The sequence below is a fragment of the Populus trichocarpa genome, chromosome 10 (assembly GCF_000002775.5).
Source record: "Populus trichocarpa isolate Nisqually-1 chromosome 10, P.trichocarpa_v4.1, whole genome shotgun sequence".
In the NCBI taxonomy this organism is placed as follows: Eukaryota; Viridiplantae; Streptophyta; class Magnoliopsida; order Malpighiales; family Salicaceae; genus Populus; species Populus trichocarpa.
The window spans coordinates 10159220-10177215 of record NC_037294.2 but is presented as its reverse complement, the minus strand read 5'-3'; the positions used below and the strand labels follow the sequence as shown (position 1 = coordinate 10177215).

Genomic DNA, 17996 nt, shown 5'->3' with positions numbered 1-17996 from the left:
TGTTGAAAGGATTTGCCCCCACAATTCACTTTTGTGATAAACAATACAGCAAAGAGAAGTCATCTTCATGGATTCTTGACTGGTTCACGCAATTCATGGATTGATAAATGACGATGAAAGTCATCAATTATTTGTTAGCAGCTTCTGCTCGCAATCAATCAAGATTAATTTTGTTGTTTATAATGTCACTTTCTTGATGGGTGTTTTTTTTATCCTCTGCCTCTGCCGAATCAATTATCGACGAGGTCAAACCATTTATGGCCCGAATGCCTCAGTTTGCTTACCAAGTCAGACTCTGGCCCAAGGAAGATGTCTTGGGCCAGTGACCCAGAACTATATATCCTCTTTCATGTTTTCAAATACTTTCTGAGCATTTGCCAGGAAGAGTTCGGCGGCCGATCCATCTGCCTGGACTTTCGAAACACCAGAAACTTCTGCAATTTACCAGCCTGTGCCAGTTGTTATCGTGGTTGACACATAGAAGGAAGAACAGGTTCATTTGGTTCTCGAGGTAAAATTTGTCGGTGGTCTAGATTGAATTAATTTGGTGTTAGATTTGACATTAGTTCCAGAAATTCAATCTGTTTGACGCGAATATTAAATATTCATAGTTCGAATTTGTTTGGTAATAGCGTTAGGTTAGAATTTCTCCTGGTTCTAGAAAAGGGAAATTGTCAGAAATTGTGAAACCAGGAAAAAAAAGAAAAGAAAAAATGTAGGTCCAAAATCCAGATTCCAAATTAGATATGAAGTTAAGAACTTGTGCCTTATAATCTCTTGATTGAATAATATTAAAAAATATAGTGTTTGAATTGTAACAATTACTTTTTAAAATATTTTTTTATGTAAAAATATATTAAAATATTTTTTATTTTTAATATCAACAAATCAAAACAATTTAAAAATATATATATAATAAATACAAAAACAGTCACAGTCCTGGAACCACTTCCGCTGTCGCTGTTTCTGGTCATATGTTACGTCACTGAACTGAATAATTGAGAATTCTGTGGCTATACAATTACAAGGCTCCTCAGAATCCAAATCATTTTCCTTTGTTGTTTCATGTCAAGGGTAAAATAAATATCAGATTTGGATCTCGACGCTGAAAATGTGATTTCCTTGTTTGACCGATAGAGGGAAAAGAAGGCTTCTGTTTTTCTTTCTTCGTTTAATTTTCAAACATTTATCCTACCGTCCACTGATAGTATGTATATTTCAAGCATCTTTGAAGTTATAGCAGTAAAGGCAAGAAAATCTGCGCGCACACAGCCATTCAAATGCAAAATCGAATATCCTTTTCTTTTTTTCTTGCTTCCGAATTTTTATATTCATCGAAGAATAATGATACGAGTAGTATACTTTTTATTGTTCGGAACTACTTTATATTATATTTGGATCTCTCATCTCGGACGTGAGAGTATAGCCATTCAAAACAGGATCAGATCAAGCTGTAGATTGAAGCTGTCGGTGAGTCCACTGGTTTTCATCGGCCAACCAATCAATGGACCATGTATTTATCACCACAAAAAAAAAGGACCACGTGTTACAATTGTCTTGGCTGTTTTTCTTTAACAAATATTTTTTTTTGTTTTTTCATTTCGATAGTGTTTACTTATTATTTCAACATAAAAATAGTTAGAGACATATATATAAATTTATTATAAAAAAAATCTTACAGATAGTTAAATTATTTAGTAGTCTATCGTGAGATTCTTGTAAAGTATTGATTCTTGTCTCTCTTTTTTTTTCACTTGGGTTGTTAATGATATTTTTATGTTTTTTTTAAAAAAAAATTAATTCTTACACAATTTAACTTAATTCGTTAAGAAAATATTTAATTTAAGTTATATTATTGATAATAATCTTTATTAAAACAACACAGCAATAAATTATCAATTTAAGTGATTTTATTTACATCACAACACACAATAATTGATTATCAATAATTATTCAACTTGCCTTATTGGCTTATTGCCATTACAGTAGTCATGAACTCGTCAAGTAAGCTGCAGATTCTGTTTAAAACAAAAGGATTCGAGATTATTTGGGTTTTGGCATGAAGATATCATTATGATATAGACAGTGGGTAAAACCGAAATTTGGGTGACAAGTACCAAGAGAAAGATATTTAATATTTAATATTATTTATTGTACGTTAAAAAAGTTAAAAAGCAATTTCAAGTGGATGTAAAGCATGTGTATAGTAAATAATAAGGTTTAAAATATTATTTTAAAATATTTTTTATTTTATATTAAAAAGATATTAGCTTTTTATTTTAAGTTAAACTATTTAAATTAAAAAAGTTTTTTATCCTACGTTATCAAAACACAATTTTTTTTTATGAACATAAAATATATATATTAATAGGTTTTCAATCTCATGCTGGAAAAATAAAATATTTTTCTAATATTTATATAGTAAACTTTCATATAAACTAGCAACTAACAAAAAAAAAATTAGTAGGCTCATGCGTTTAAGATTAAGCTGGGCAAAAAAAAAAAAAAAACTCTGATTGCTCCCCAATATGGCGGCAAAACCTATGCTTTTCATATCTTTTGTCTTTAATAATATTTTATTTTGTTCCATAAACTAAAACAAGATGCTATTTTAAAAAGCTAAATTGATAAAATAACATTTTAAATAGTATAAATATGAATTTTTTTACCGTGTATACTCCAATGAGAAAAAACTATTTGAAAAGTTAATTGTATTGAAGTGAGAAATAAGTATTTTATTTTTTTTAATGAGTTTGATGTCATTTTTTTTTCCATATAGTTATATTTAATTGGTTTATTTTTTTGTTGGTCTATTTTATTGGTTTTGGTTTTTTTAAGAGACATGTAAAAATAACATTTATGAAAAAAAATATTTTGATGTTGGAGCATATAAAACAACATGAAAAAATATATTTTTAATTTTTTAGCTTTCCATTTATCACACATTCACACCCATGGAGCTGCTCTAACCAAGGTTGTCAATTCCGTTTCGGTAGGTGTTTTGTTTTTTCAATTGAAATGGAATGTTTCAGTTTCAGAGTGTTTCGACGTGCCGTTTCGGAGTTGTACTGTTTATATATATATATATATATATATATATATATATATATATATATATATATATATATATATATATTCAACAAACATAATTCAAGATAAATTAATTATAAATTATGCAATTCAAACACAATGCCAAACAAATATAATTTCTAAATTTAAAATATTTCTAAATAGTCAAGATTAAATAGATCTTTAACTTAAAGTAATTCAACTTAAACAAAATATCAAAATATTATGAAAGTAAAACAAATATTTTAAATAAAAAGTTAGGTCAATGTTATCAAGGCTAATGAAATCTAAAGCATCCCTTATTTTGCTCAAATTCCTACAAAGTATAAACATGAAAAAAACAACATGAATATAAATCATATATATTAGTGATAAATCTAATTTTAAAAAATTAATATCATTGTTAATGAAAATAGTAATAATAATTTTCAATATTATTATTAATATCATTGTTATTGAAAATAATAATGAAAATAGCTTTTTATAATTAGGTGGTTTAATTAATTAAATTGAACAAGGTTCAATTTGATTCAATGGCTTTTCAAGAGCGGAACAAAACATGTGGAATGAAACCAGAACGTTTCGGACAGAATTTTGCTGAAAAATCCGGAACGGACCGAGATTTAAAATGAGATGAAATTTGTTCTGTTTTATTCCGTTTTATGAATTGATATAGAATATTTCAGCTATTTCGAACAAAACGAAACGGAAATGACAACCTTGGCTCGAACACTCGTTTACTCTTTGTTTTTTCAGAACACACAACCCATAAATATTTGTTGTTCTACATAGAAAAATTTAATTAAACTAGATACTTCTCGCAGTTTCTTCGATTGTTATGACCATTCTAAAAGTAAACAAAAACAGCTCCTTTTCTCTCAATAACCGTCATTCTGAAATGGAATTGCCCTTCTAGGCTTCAGAATCCATTGAAATACAATCCGCTGAGTGTGTGTAAAGCAATGAAAGCTATTTATAATCATCGTTGCTGGTGATCTGGCCGGGATATCATCTCGATTTTCAGGCGACCTTGCAAAATTCTCTCTCTCTCTCTCTGTAGAACTGCTAAAAGAAATATAGCTTTTAGCATATCAATCAAAACGACGTAGCTCTATATACAAAAAAAAAACGTTGTAACATTTGTTTATTAAATCCTGTAGTTTTTATTTATTTTGTCAAATACAATAGATTTTCAATTTGAATCTGGAGAGGAAAAAAAATCGGTAATAAAATTATGCACAGATCCGTTACTTTCTCGTGCTTAAAAAAACAAAAAAAAAACGATGGCATAGAGTACATGAAAAATATTAACAAAAAAGTATGTATAATTAGATTTTTTTTAAAATAAAAAAAAGGCCTAAACTAATAAAACCACTATTCTCTGATAATTAATCAACATTCATTCTAATTTCTAAATCTATACAGGCACAGAAAATGAGGGCTTAAACTTAGCCGGCTCGTAACATAAAGGAGCCGCCGGGTGCTGCCACTTCGTGAACACCACTGGCTTCTCCCCCTCCGTTCCCTGACTCCTCGGCGGTGGTTGCGGATCCTCCCGAGACTTCATGTCCATCGCGGTAGGCGAAGTAATAAGCGGAGACAAGAGAGGAATCGCAACTTTCCAACAGGAAGAAGAAGAAGAAGCTGGACTGATCTGCAAGGACGCTGGTCTCCGCCGCTGGAGCCGGCTGGGCTGCGACCGAGCTGCGGCGGAGTTGCTATTTCGAAGTGTATTTGCCATGATTAGATTTGTGAACACCACTACAGATTGGGAGGGGAGAGGGGGGGTGCTTATATAGGATGCTATGCGAGGTGTGGCCCTGGCTGGGGGTTATGGGCATGTGGTGTACACGTTAGGGAATCCCTTCTGTACAACGAAAAGGTCAAAAGGCCTAATAGCATTGCAATCCTTATATGGCTCGGCTTTTATTTAGCCTTTGCTTTTTGCTTTATTGGTTCTTCTGATTTGACTGCAATGATTTTGATTTTTTTTTTAATTCCTATTTTAGGTTAGGGAATTTTTGCGACTTTTCCCTTTTTCTTTTTCCATTTGATATGGGGTATTGTGTTGACCGAATATGTTTAGGAAAATGCTAGAAAGGTGAAAAGGAAAGGATTTTTTTTTTTTTTTTCATTAAGAAGACCAAAACGGGTACGTATTACCTAGCAGGATACCATACCAATTTCTTTCTTTCTTTTTTACTTTCATTCGAAGGTAATTTTTATTAATATTGTGTTATTCACACTTCATTAGTTTTTCTTTTAAAGGCTTATTTGTATTAAAGTTAGTAATCAACTGCTTGGTTTGTTTTTTATTATTATTATTATTTGAAGGTCAAATCATAATACATTATAAAACAAATTAAAATATATATTTAAAGTAATTGTAGCCTTCGAAACATCTCATTGTTCATTGGAAGAATGAAATTATATTTTTATCCTTATAAAATTTTTTTTTGATGAAGCTTGCAATTAGGGATGGAACTACTTTTTTCTCAAATTATATAATCGTCATTACAAATTGATCGAGAATAAATTGATTAGAACATTCTTTTTTTATTACAACAAAATAATTATTTTATTCTTAGAAGCAAAAAAAAAAATCAAGCTTTCAGTGAGGGGTTCTTTAATTATTTTTTAAATTTTATCCCAGAACATTTTATTTCATTTGATTTTTTTTTATCTAACTTAGTACCTCTTAGAATAAATTGATAATAACATTTAATTGAGAATAAATAATTATTTTTCTGATCGGATCCAATTTAAGTTTGACTTTTTTTTTAGGGAGGGGGTTATTAAAAATTAATTTTTTTTCAAATTCATCATTTGACATTTGGTTATTAGATCGTTAGCTTCATTGTTTGTTCCACTTTCATTTTTGTTTAGTTATATTGATCTCATATCTCGGATAACAGGTTAGTCAAGTTAAACATGGTTAACTCTAATTATTTTCCTTAATGTTTTTTTTATAAGATTCATTTTTTTTTACAATTTTATCATTTGGTGTTAAATTATTGGTTCTTGAGCTATATGATTTTTTCGCTTTTCTTTCTATTGAATTATCTCGAGTGCGGGTTAGTCAAGTTAGCTCGGGTTAACTTATATTTTCTTACTCAATATATTTTTTTATTTAATTTCGGTCTTTTTTTGCTAGGTTCTTCTTTTGAAAGTCAATTTTTTTTTATCCTGGTCTCATGTTGTGCGTGGCAGGTTAGTTGAGTTAATCAAATTGATTCAAAAAACATTCCTTGATTTTTTTTATGATTTTGTTTCAATTTCATCATTTTGCATTAAATTATTTGCCATTGAGCTTTGTCATTTTTTCATTTTTCTTTTTGTTTGATTATTCCAAGGGCGGGTTGGTCAAGTTAACCCAAGTTATCTTGCATTTTCTTTCTTAATTTTTTTATTTAACTTTGGTATTTTTTGCTAGGCTCTTTTTTTGAAAGTCTAATTTTTTTTATCTCGATCTCATGTCGCGAGTGGCGGATTAGTCGAGTTAACCTGAGTTGAATTGAATTTTTTTCCTTGATTTTTTATGACTTTTATTTTTTTTCGATTTCATCATTTTATATTAAATTATTTTGCCATTGACTTTTGTTATTTTTTTACTTTTCTTTCTATTTGGTTATTCTGATAGCAGGTTAGTAAAGTCAACCCGGGTTAGCTCAGGTTTTTTAATGTTTTTTTTTATTATTGAACTTTGGTCTTTTTTACTAGGTTTTTCTTTTAAAATTCTTATTTTTTTTTATCCCGATCTCATATCGCAGGTAATGAGTTTGTTAAGTTAACTCAAGTTGACTTTGTTTTTTTTCTTTGACGTTATATTCTTCTTCATCTTTAACATTAGGTTATTAGAGTCTTGAGTTTAACAACTTTTTTTTCGTTTTCTGCATGTTGTTTCAGTCTCATATCCCGAGTTATATTTTAGTAAATTTAACTCAGGTTGTCTCATATTATTATCGTTTGCATATTTTTTTAGCATTGGAAAAAAATTAATCTAGACCGCACCTATATAGTAGATACTAAAAAAGTTTGTTCTCTTGACTAATTTATCGGAATCTTTGAAAATACACTTTTATTCTTTAAATGCACAAGAATAATATGATAATGCGTTTTTAAAATAATTTAAAAGGAGAAATTAGACGTATAAATCAGTTTGAAAATATTCACCATTGTCATTTAAAAAAATAATCATACATGGGTGATTTGCATGCTTTAGTCTCATCAAAATGTCTGAAACTCAATACTTAATATATTTTTATTGTTTGACAGAGAAAAAAACACAGACTTCAGTTTTCGGCAACCGAAAAGGGCTTGGTCATCCCATGAAATCATACTCAAATCTTGCGAAGAGGTCTATTGAAGAAGGCTAATTGTTTAAAAATATATATCTATAAAGAGCAGCCAATAGAAAAGCTAATAAATTCCGACAAGTTATAAGCTGAGCCAAGCGAAACTGAGAGAGAAGCAACAGCAACAGAAGAAACCCAAGCTGATAAGCAAAGGCAACATAAAGCAAAAGTAACACGGTCAAGAGGCTGAGTTGGGTTTCTGACACTTGACACTTTAGCCGACCCAACCAACTTGAAAATTGTGGGGTGGGGGGCTTTTTCTAAGCTCTTACACCATTAGATTTTTTACCCATCAAATTCCATCCTACGGTACAGAACAAAGATGCTCCATGCTAACGTTACATGATGCATCTGACAGCCTACAAAATGTTAATGGTCTCTTGTTTTTATCGAAACAATTATCTGTCAGAGACAGAATCCAGTGGATGGGTTCGGGGTTACGTGGTCAATCCCAAGCCTTTGTTTTTCCAACTTTTGATCACCAAGTGTATGATCTCCATTAATCGTCATCTATCCCTATCGGCCTTTTCTTGAATTTTTGGTACTTGATGACAAACCAGTGTCGATATAGTATCGCGGTGCTCCTTTCTCTTGTCAAAATCCAGCTGTAACTGGTCAAGGATTGAATTTTCTGTTGTCTCGAGAACCTTGGATTGTAATCTGGGACAGAAATATTTGCCTGTAGATAGTCAAGCATCATGCACTATTGTTGGATACGATTAAATTCAAAGAAAGAATAATTTGGAGCAATACTTGTTGAAATGCCAGGATTTTTCAAAATGGGGCCTCTCGGCATGTACAAGCAAGACCTTCGGGGGCATGTGTCCCTAACTTCATTAATTGTAACGAAAAGAACTTCAAGGTAAAACAGCATTTCCAGCTTTTCGATCCTTGCTGACCGGACTTCCTTGATGGCGAGGGCGCCGGAAATCACGCGTCACTTCCTTGCTTGAACTTCTTGCAGGCGTTCCTCCACCGTGCCCTGCAAGACCATAAACTATTAGATTAGGTTCCTAGTGCTAACTTTGGCAAAGACAGAACAAAAATGAATGGACACCGGCAGGAATTTTGTTAATGGATCTGTTGATTAGTAAAACTCAAGGGTATGTTCAGTCACAGGCTTGTCAAATAATCTTGTATATGTCAAATTTATCAAAGCTCCACCCTGACTAATGCAATGCTCAGGCACAGTATCGTAACTGAGTAACAGGATTTCATGTTAAGTTATATTCTAAAACTTCATTCTACACCGATACTGCAGACTGAGATGCCGTATAAGGCAATATGAAGCAAATTCCAGACTTCCAGGCAAATACGTACAACTGGTAGAGATGATGAAACGGAGGTATTCATCTTTTGCGAATCCACTGGAAATGACTTTGAGCGAGCCAACGTTGAAGCTTTTGGAATAGGTAAAGAGTTAGTTGTCAGCACTCAAGTTGCCACAACAATTACGCAGCCAAAACAATATAAGGCCTGTGATAAGGACCCGGAAGAAAGCCTCTAGTTGCTAAATTATACCGAAATCGTTAAGCTTGGATGATTTCGGTGTTTCACTCTCAAAATTTGACTCAGTCAAATACCTATTTTATTCAACTATGAGAGGCTTAGAGCTGCTTTTCAATTAGCCCCAACAATTAGCCTTAAACTTAATAAATTAAAGCATGGACCGCTGTTGTATCTACATCAACGTGAAAGTTGAAACGCATATAATCAACTGGCTATAATTTAAAAAAAAAAAAAAAACCCACAAGTTTCAGGTCAAATATTTGACAATCTCCAGAAAATAGAGCTTCCTTAAATTCAAATTAATTTTTGAAAACTTGAAAAGCTAGGAAAATAATGTGACCTTAACAGAGAATCTTTTAACTGAACTCTGCGTTTTTGTCCAGACCGGTGAATTCACATTATTGCTTGCTCCTCTGCTGCAGGATTCCACCAGGGATCCTGCATAATTGATATAGCAAGTTTCGACATAATGGGGGGAAATTCTTTTTTCGGAGAAAGGAGATACTAGGAGATTTGAAAATTACCACAAAAAAGGCATTTGTGGCTGCAGTTAGATTCCGACCCATACAATCGGCTTTCAAAGACATTAAAAATAAACTAGATTTTTTTATTTAAAAAAAAAAATAAAGAACCGATAGACGAGTTAAATTAGTAGAATTATTTTTCTTATTCAAAATAAGTTTTTTTTTTTAATTTAATTCCTTATTTATCTAGAATTTTAGACTTATAAATAAATTTATAATTAGAACTATAAATTAATATAAGTATAAAAATGAAAAAGTTAGTGTATAGAAAAAAAACACCACATATTTTTCTCTTGAATTTCTTCTTTTCTTTTAGCTTTGCAATTTAGCATTGTTATCCATATTAAACTACTGTACTAATTTTCTTCCCACACAAGTAATTCATGAAATTTACAGAGCAACAAGCAAAAGATAGTTAAGAAACTTCAATATTGACCATTAAGAACTACTAGCCGTCATGACTGTTTAAGGAGCAAAGTTTAAGAAGCTCGACACGCGTGTTCTTCGAAACTGCATACCGTTTTCTCTTTGGTTTCACTGAACTTCTTCAAAACCCTCTCCCTCTGCTTCTGTTGTCGTTTTCCATCAAACCTTAAGAGCTCAGTTCCTCTCCTTCTCAATGTGATCTCCAAGAGATCAAAAAAATAAGTCCACTGACTAAAAACAATGTTGTTTTCACCAGAACCTGACCTACGAATATGTTCCAAGCATTCCAGGAGCTTTGAAACCTTTGAAGACTCCTCCCAGTTCTTCTCAAAGTCAACCCGGAACTTGTTCTCTGTTGGGCATGTGATGAGGTCAGTTTTCTTTAGAAATGTTCGACAGATGGGACATAGCCCAGTTGTTGGCATTCGCCAACTTGAGAGGAGACATTCCCTGCACACCCTATGTGCAGATGGTGTGAGCACAGGGTTCTCTGCGGACTCCGAGCATATGTGGCACTCGGTATTTTCCGCCCGTCAGATGCCCTCCATAACCTCTTCCATATATGCCCTTGTTGGGACTTGGGACTTGGGACTGTCTGTATTGGAGTGGCATGATCAGCATTTGTTTCCAGGAACCTTCTAGCAAGCTTGTCCAAGTCAGCGTACTGCTGTGAATCAGCTTGACTGCGTATGTTCAGACAAATCAGAAACAAGGAAATAGAAAGAACAGCAGAAGATTAATCTTCTTTTTGTTAACAAGTTGTTGATGTTATCTGAAATTATATCCTTCCTTCCACATAACAAGAAATGGGTTTTTGCAACGCTGCCTCGCTCGTGGTAGCTCAAGGATCGAATCATAGTTATGAAGGACCTTCCCTTGTGCCACAAACTGATCAAACCTCTTTGCATTCTATAAGCTGCAGCTGGTTTCATTCAAGTGCCTGTTTGGAGATCGTTTCAAAATATATTTGCCTTCAAAAAATATTAAACTAATATTTATTTTTAATGTTTTTCAATGATTTTGATGGAATGATATCAAAAATTAAAATAAATACTTTTAATGAATTTTCAAGCTAAAATCACTTTTAAAAATCTTCATGTATAACAATAACAAACACGCACAAAGCAATTAAAATACTTTGACAAAGAATACAATTTAATGGAGAATGTTTTCATCATCCTATGCAATTACAATCTTATTCTTGATTCTGCGTGGGAGGTAATAGTAAACGTATGACTAAATGCACTTCAGTTCATCAGGGGAGGAAATAGATTCTACTGTCATCGTCATATGAAATCTCATTTTTGGTCTTGAATATATGGAAGATGAAAATAAGTGAAACTTCGTAAGAAAAACGATACTTTTGATCTTCTGAAAAGGGCATCGTAAAAGTCATGCTCAGCTTCTGACTGTTCGCACTCGGTGATTTGAATGTCAGTTGGAGGAAGAACAAGTATGGGCCTGAAATCACATAAACCAGCCACCAAATATGAAATTTCTGATAAATGATTTTGCTCCAGAAAAAAAAAAGGTCAAAGAATGAAAGGAATAACCACCTTCCTTCCTTGTCCTTTGTATCCTTGGTTCTCCTCAACATTAATGTCCTCAAAATAGCTTTGATCAATTTCAGACCTCTTGGATCACCATTTTCATAAGGCCTCTGAATCAATTTGTTCCACTTGAACGAAAGTATACTTATTATGAACAAGGAATCCAGAGGACTAATCCCACAGCTTAATTGTACAGGCTACAGCAGTCAAGATAATGGGGTTATCTTCCACATGCAAGAAGCATAGACGGCTGTACAGGTCTTCCAAGTTATTCTGCAGCAATTGATGACAAACAGAATTCATTTATTCATAAACAATGTAACAATAGGCATTCTTTTATCAATTTTAAGACTACAAACCAGCCGTACCTTGCTGAAAAAGTAATGTCAGCAAGAAATGGCTAGAATACAGTAAGAGATGTTCACCATATTGCTTCGGGGATCTTGAATCCCGTCAATTTTGGACAAAAAAGCACATCAAAGAACAAGTAAACAGACCTTAAGAGGCGTTCCTGTAAGACATCAATGACAGTTCGAGGGCAATGCAAAGGCAGACTGAGCACCCATTCTCATCCAAGATTTAATGGTATGAGCTTCATCTAAGAACACCCTACACCACTCCACCTTGTAAAAAATGCTGTCCTCGGAATCCTGTATCAGATGTCACAAAGTTTCATGCAAGTGGGAAGAATGGAAGAGAAGATAATTGAGATTTAAAGAAAATGAAAAGAAAAATAACAAGTCAGACAGGCAATTTAGTAATTGATTCTGTTGTTATGCAAATGAAACTGATTGGTTAATGAAAGATAGCAGATTCTTACACGTTTATAAGATTCTGTTAGGACACCATATGTGGTTAAGACGACATCACATCCAGATATAATCTAAGGGTCATTTGTACTGTGCCCAACACAGTGGACGAAAGTGGAAATATTCTCAGGCTCTGAATGGGTTTCAAACTCATCCTGAGGTTCTTAGAACAGCCAATAAGATATCTTACAATATCTATCAGCATTCCACGATATAATATCCATTGCACAAGTTAATTAAATGAAGCACCAAAGGCATTTATATTTCCTTCCTATTTGTTGCAGAGTGGTTTGATGCATCATCATTTGCATCCGAAGCAGTGAGAATGGGCAAAATTAGGGATGATATATACAATTCGTCTTCTTTATCCCGAATGTAAGAGAGGAGAATTCACCTTCCACTGACCAAGCAAGGCCACGGGACAAACAATAAGAGTGTCACCTTTTGCTTTAGACAGGGTGTTTGGGCAGGCATCTTTGTTCTCCTTGGTGTTTTCTTGATTGCCAGTGCTTCCCCTACCTCCTCTTGTGAGTATCAGAGAAAATGTCACCACTGTCTTTCCAAGACCCATAGAATCTGCTAGAATCTACGCAAGAACTTACCAAATCAGATGATAACATATAACATGGCACCACCTCACCTAAGACACACAATGAAGAGGAAACAAAATATACAGCTCTAATCTCGGAGCAACATATTGAATCGAATCCACACTGAACTCTGATATGAAGTAGACAATTATAGGAACTCACTCTTGTTTCCATCTGTGTAGCAGTTGGAATTGTGTTGTTGCTTCCCTGGAGAATATATTTAAGAATATTGAGGAAGCCCTCCTGTTTCAAAGCATTCTAGATCAAGTTTCTCACTGTTTGATTTCCTATGCTACAATCTACGTTGTGAGAGGACAACGCAGATTGTGCGTTTTCTTCACTAGAAACTAGGTACTTGTCACATATCCGATTTGCTTCTTTCTCAACATCAATTCCTTTCTCTGACTCTGACATCCACAAGAGATTAGTGTGCCTGGAGGTTCTATCTCCTGCATAATTAAGATAGAAATGAGAAGAGTTCAAAAGGAGTTATTTTTTTGGATTCTGAAAACACGAGACAACTTTCAAAGCGGTTCACCTCCAAGTTATAAGAATCTGCTGCACCAACAAGCTTGCTTAGAGATGAGTCTGATATAGTTTGTTCGTCTCTGTTTTGTTCTGGAGGCTGCTGGGCACCTTTTATCCTCATAGGTAAGATCAAAGCCGCTTCATCTGGATCACTCGATCTTGACCAACAGCAATTAAGATCTCATACTAGCAAAAACTGTCTGTATGATGCGAATTGCTTATATGCCAGCAGTATAGTGCATCATATTTGTGCAATCAGAGAAGTCCATTGTCATTTAGCAACATTAAACTGCTAACAGTTTTGTATAGCATACAAAAGCATATATCATTAACATCATTGAAAAAAAAAAAATCAGTCATGGGATTTGGTGCTATTACTAGTATAATTATTTATTGTCAATGGATGCCATGTTCATAGTGATCCAATTCAAGATAATGATTGCACCTGTCAATATGTAAATTAGTAAGGGAAATCTCCATATTCCACTGAAAGACCATTGACCTTTCTCTCTTCTCAACAATCTTTTTCTTCACATTGACCCCCTTTGTCTCAGGCTCTTCATTATGAATGATCTCTCTAGCCTGTTGTGTTGATTACTCTCTCATTTCACTCGGAGAATTCAGATTGTTGACCATAAATATTAAAATTATGCTGACATCCTTAGAAAAAAAAAAAACTTGCACAAAGAGGTTTATTCATCTTTTTTTTTTTTTGACAGTTAAGTGACAGGATTGCTAAAAAATCTAAGGTTTGTTTCAGGTACGTCTGAATCTTTTTATTATGTATCGACATGTAGACTATTTGTGCAGGGCTGTCTAATTACCCAAACCCACCATCCATTATGATTATGATGATGAGAGTGGTGCATTGTCGTCTTCTTATTGATGTGGTGTATGCTCACGACAAAAGTAAGGATAGACTTAGTATTTTTTTTTTTTTTTCATCTCTCTTTTCTCTCTTTTAATATAAAAATTCGTTTCATCTCTTTTAAAAATTTACTGTGCCATCTAGTTTTTATTTCTTTCAATTTTAATCTTTATTTTTCTAATCATTATTTATTTTGATTTTAATATTTTTAAAAAATTTTAAAATGTTTTTCAATTTCATCTCTAAAAATTTTATTTTTTTTAATTTTTTTTATCTAATTTGATCCTTATTTTTTTATTACTCTTTTATGGGTTCTATCCTTTTCTTGATTTCTTTTTCAATTTCATCCCTTTTCATTTTATATCATTTATTTATTTTTATTCAATTTTGATCCTCATTCTTTTCAATACTATTTTCATATCATTTTCTTGATTTATTTTTTTAATTTTATCCCTTAAAATTTTATTTCATTTATTTTTTATCCAATTTCGGTCCTCATTCTTTTGATCACTATTTTTTTCTCCTTTTCTTAATTATTTTTTTTTCAATTTAGTCCGTAATTATTTTATTTCAATTTAGGTTTAATACCAAACTTGGTCTTCATTGTTTTGATTTCGATTTGTTTTGTTTTTAAAGTTTTTTATAATTAGAAATTTTACTTCACAATTTTTTTGTTTCTGCCTTTCTATAGGGTAATTTCGGTCTAATGACCTGAGCCTGGTTTAAGTTCGGTCTTTTTTCTTATCCTTTATTAAAAATTGATTTTTTTTCTTTAAAAATCATCATTTGACATTGGATTATTAAACATTGAGCTTTGTTATTTGTTCTATTTTTTTTTGTGGGTTATTCCGAGTAGTGGGTTAATCAAGTTAACCCGGATTGAATCGGTTTTTTTTTCTAGATATGTTTTTTAAAATTAATTTTTTTTCAAGTTTATTATTTAATATTAAATTATTGGCCCTTGAATTTTGTGATTTTTTCACTTTTTTTATGCGGGGTTGCCCCAAGTATGGGTTAGTCAAGTTAACACAAATTTTTTTCAATATTCTTTTATTTAACTTCGGTATTTTTTGTTAGTTTTTTTTTAAAAAAATCTAAATTTTTTTATCCTGATTTCATATTACACGTGGCAAGTTAGTCAAGTAAGATTAGGTTAAATTGAGTTTTTTCCTTTGATATTATTTTTAAAAAAATATTTTTTTTGTTTTATTCTTTGATATTAGGTTATCGACCTTTGATTTTTGTAATTTTTTTTGTTTTCTTATTATAGATTATCTTGATTTTATATCTCAAATTATATCTTAATCAAGTTAACCTTAGTTAACTCGGGTTATCATTACCTGAATATTTTTTATTACATTAGAAAAAATATTATTGCAACTGATTCCATTATAATAACCATAGTTATTAAACCCAGTCCGGCCATATAAGTCAACCCGGGATCCATGTGATCCAGCAAAACTCGGTAGAGACTCTTTTTTTATTGTATTTTTTTTTCTAGTCAAAAACCCTTTTTTTTTTCATATTTTTCGTTGGTTACTAACTCATTTTAAAGTTCACTATATAAATATTAGAAAAATATTTTATTTTTTCAATATGAAATTTAAAATGTTTTATTATATATACTCTATATTTTTAAGAAAAAAATTATGTTTTTTTGATGTGAGATATTTTTTTTATTTAAATATTTCAACTTAAAATAATAATATAATATTTTTTCAATGTGAAATAAAAAATATTTTAAAATAATCTTTTAAATTTTATTATTTATAACATATATAGTTTATATTTATATAGATTACTTTTTAATTTTTTCATATAAAATATAAAATATTAAAAATTCAAATATTTTTTTTAATTTTTTAAATTAATTCAGGTTAACCTAGAAATTTATTCTCTTAACTGAATCAATCCGGACTTGGTTCGATAACTTATAATAATTACAGCTAAAATGGAATCCTAAAATAGAAAATTTTCCATGAGCTTTCCTCCACCCACGCCCTTGATTAAAAAAGAAAAAAAGAAAAAAGAAAAAAACATCAACATCCCTAACTACTTTTTTTTTCCGATTTCTATAATAACCAATTTTCCTCCCCAAACAATATACGATATCAATTTCTTAACCATCACTCACCATGTGCACATTAGAGAAGACCGGCACCAACATCTTCATTTTAACATTAACCGGCGCCGATGAGCACCGTTTAAACCCCACTCTTATCGACTCCATCCTCTCCGCTCTTCGCCAAGCCAAATCGCAAGCCACTAAAGGCTCGGTTCTCATCACAACATCGCGGGGCAAGTTCTTCTCCAACGGCTTCGATCTAGCCTGGGCTCAAGCCGCCAGCTCCAAGCCCAAAGCAACCGAGCGTCTCCACCACATGGTGGAACTTCTCAAGCCGGTGGTAGCCGAGCTAATCTCTCTCCCTATGCCAACCATCGCGGCAGTCAACGGCCACGCAGCCGCCGCGGGGCTGATCCTGGCTCTGAGTCATGACTACATCCACATGAAGAGAGATAGAGGTGTACTGTACATGAGCGAGGTTGATATTGGGCTTACGTTCCCTGATTACTTCACGGCCCTTTTCAGGGCCAAGGTGGGATCGCCTTCGGTTCTACGCGATGTGTTGTTGAGAGGAGCCAAGGTTAAGGGAGACGAGGCGGTGAGGAGGGGGATTGTGGAGGCGGCACACGATAACGAGGAGAGGTTGAGTGAGGCTACGATGCGCCTGGGGGAACAGTTGGCGTCGAGAAAATGGCTTGGCGAGATTTACAAGGAGATAAGGAAGAGTTTGTATCCAGAGTTATGTGGCGTGCTTGGATTGGACCATGCAATAATTGCTAAACTCTGACAAAGAAAATCCCTAAAAGATTGGAAGGGTAGTGGTAGTAATAATGTTTTAATTGTTAATGAGGTCTTAAATTAAAGTTTGCAATGAGTTGTGAATGCTTTCATTGACCCCCAGAAATCAGAGTTTTCTATCATGTATTGTTACTAAAAAGAGAATTCAATAAATAATGATCGTGTTTCTGCAAATTAATTGTTGTTGCTAGAGTTAACTGCTTATTAGAGTGCGTTTCAGGGTTTGTTTTGAAGAGTTTGTTTAGAATTGCGACGGTTTAAAATATTTTTTACTGTTTAAAAATTATTTCTGGTATTATTATATTAAAATAATTTGAAATCATAAAATAAAAGTTTAAAAATTTAAAAAACATGGTATCCTAAACACTCTCGGATGAGATATCAGTTAGGTTCGGTTCGGACAATGAAGTAGACTGCTTTACCTTTAGAACAGAGCTTTCAAGCTGTCAGCTTGTACATCTATGTAACAATTTTTATGATGGTGAGACCTACAACTACCAACAGCTTCGGGATTTTCTGTTTCTTTCTCATTAGTTATTTGGATCTCGAGTTCTAAATTACATAGAATTTATTATTTTAATCTAAAACAGAATTGATGATTTTTTACTCCTAAATCTTACAAAATATACAAATAGCTAAAAAACAAGTGTTCAGAGAGTAGTTTTTATTCAACAGTAAAGGAGTTTATTCTGAGCTAGCTTGTTCATTAACCGAGATCACATTTTTTATCCAAACAATTTTAGAAGTGCATCGTCTACATCGAGCCCACAACAGTGTCAAAGTTCCAATATCATTGACCCGAAAACAGCGTCAGAAGCTCAATAGGATCATGGACTGGAAAGGGGCTCATTCTAAGTTTCTAACTCCCCGAGCACACCCATCAGTTTTAACGTCATTTGCTACAA

General features: G+C 32.7%; 2 protein-coding genes and 1 pseudogene across 2 annotated transcripts; 1 reads left to right on the top strand and 2 right to left on the bottom strand.

The window, feature by feature from the left end:
- Positions 1–4376: 4376 nt before the first annotated feature.
- Positions 4377–4911, bottom strand: LOC7492422 (uncharacterized protein At4g14450, chloroplastic). Its single transcript, XM_002314603.4, has one exon. It carries the CDS (start codon positions 4808–4810, stop codon positions 4487–4489), a length of 324 nt encoding a protein of 107 aa, XP_002314639.1. The 5' UTR covers positions 4811–4911; the 3' UTR covers positions 4377–4486.
- Positions 4912–7592: 2681 nt separating this feature from the next.
- LOC18102484 (DNA repair protein RAD5B-like) lies at positions 7593–14201 on the bottom strand (annotated as a pseudogene).
- A 1958-nt stretch (positions 14202–16159) lies between these two features.
- Positions 16160–17265, top strand: LOC7492421 (enoyl-CoA delta isomerase 2, peroxisomal). Its single transcript, XM_002315679.4, has one exon. The coding sequence runs from the start codon at positions 16364–16366 to the stop codon at positions 17078–17080; it is 717 nt and encodes a 238-aa protein (XP_002315715.1). The 5' UTR covers positions 16160–16363; the 3' UTR covers positions 17081–17265.
- The last annotated feature ends 731 nt before the right edge of the window (positions 17266–17996 follow it).

Excerpts from the sequence above, each read along its gene's own strand:
- LOC7492422 (XM_002314603.4), bottom strand. The coding sequence starts at position 4,810 with ATGGCAAATACACTTCGAAATAGCAACTCCGCCGCAGCTCGGTCGCAG.
- LOC7492421 (XM_002315679.4), top strand. The coding sequence starts at position 16,364 with ATGTGCACATTAGAGAAGACCGGCACCAACATCTTCATTTTAACATTA.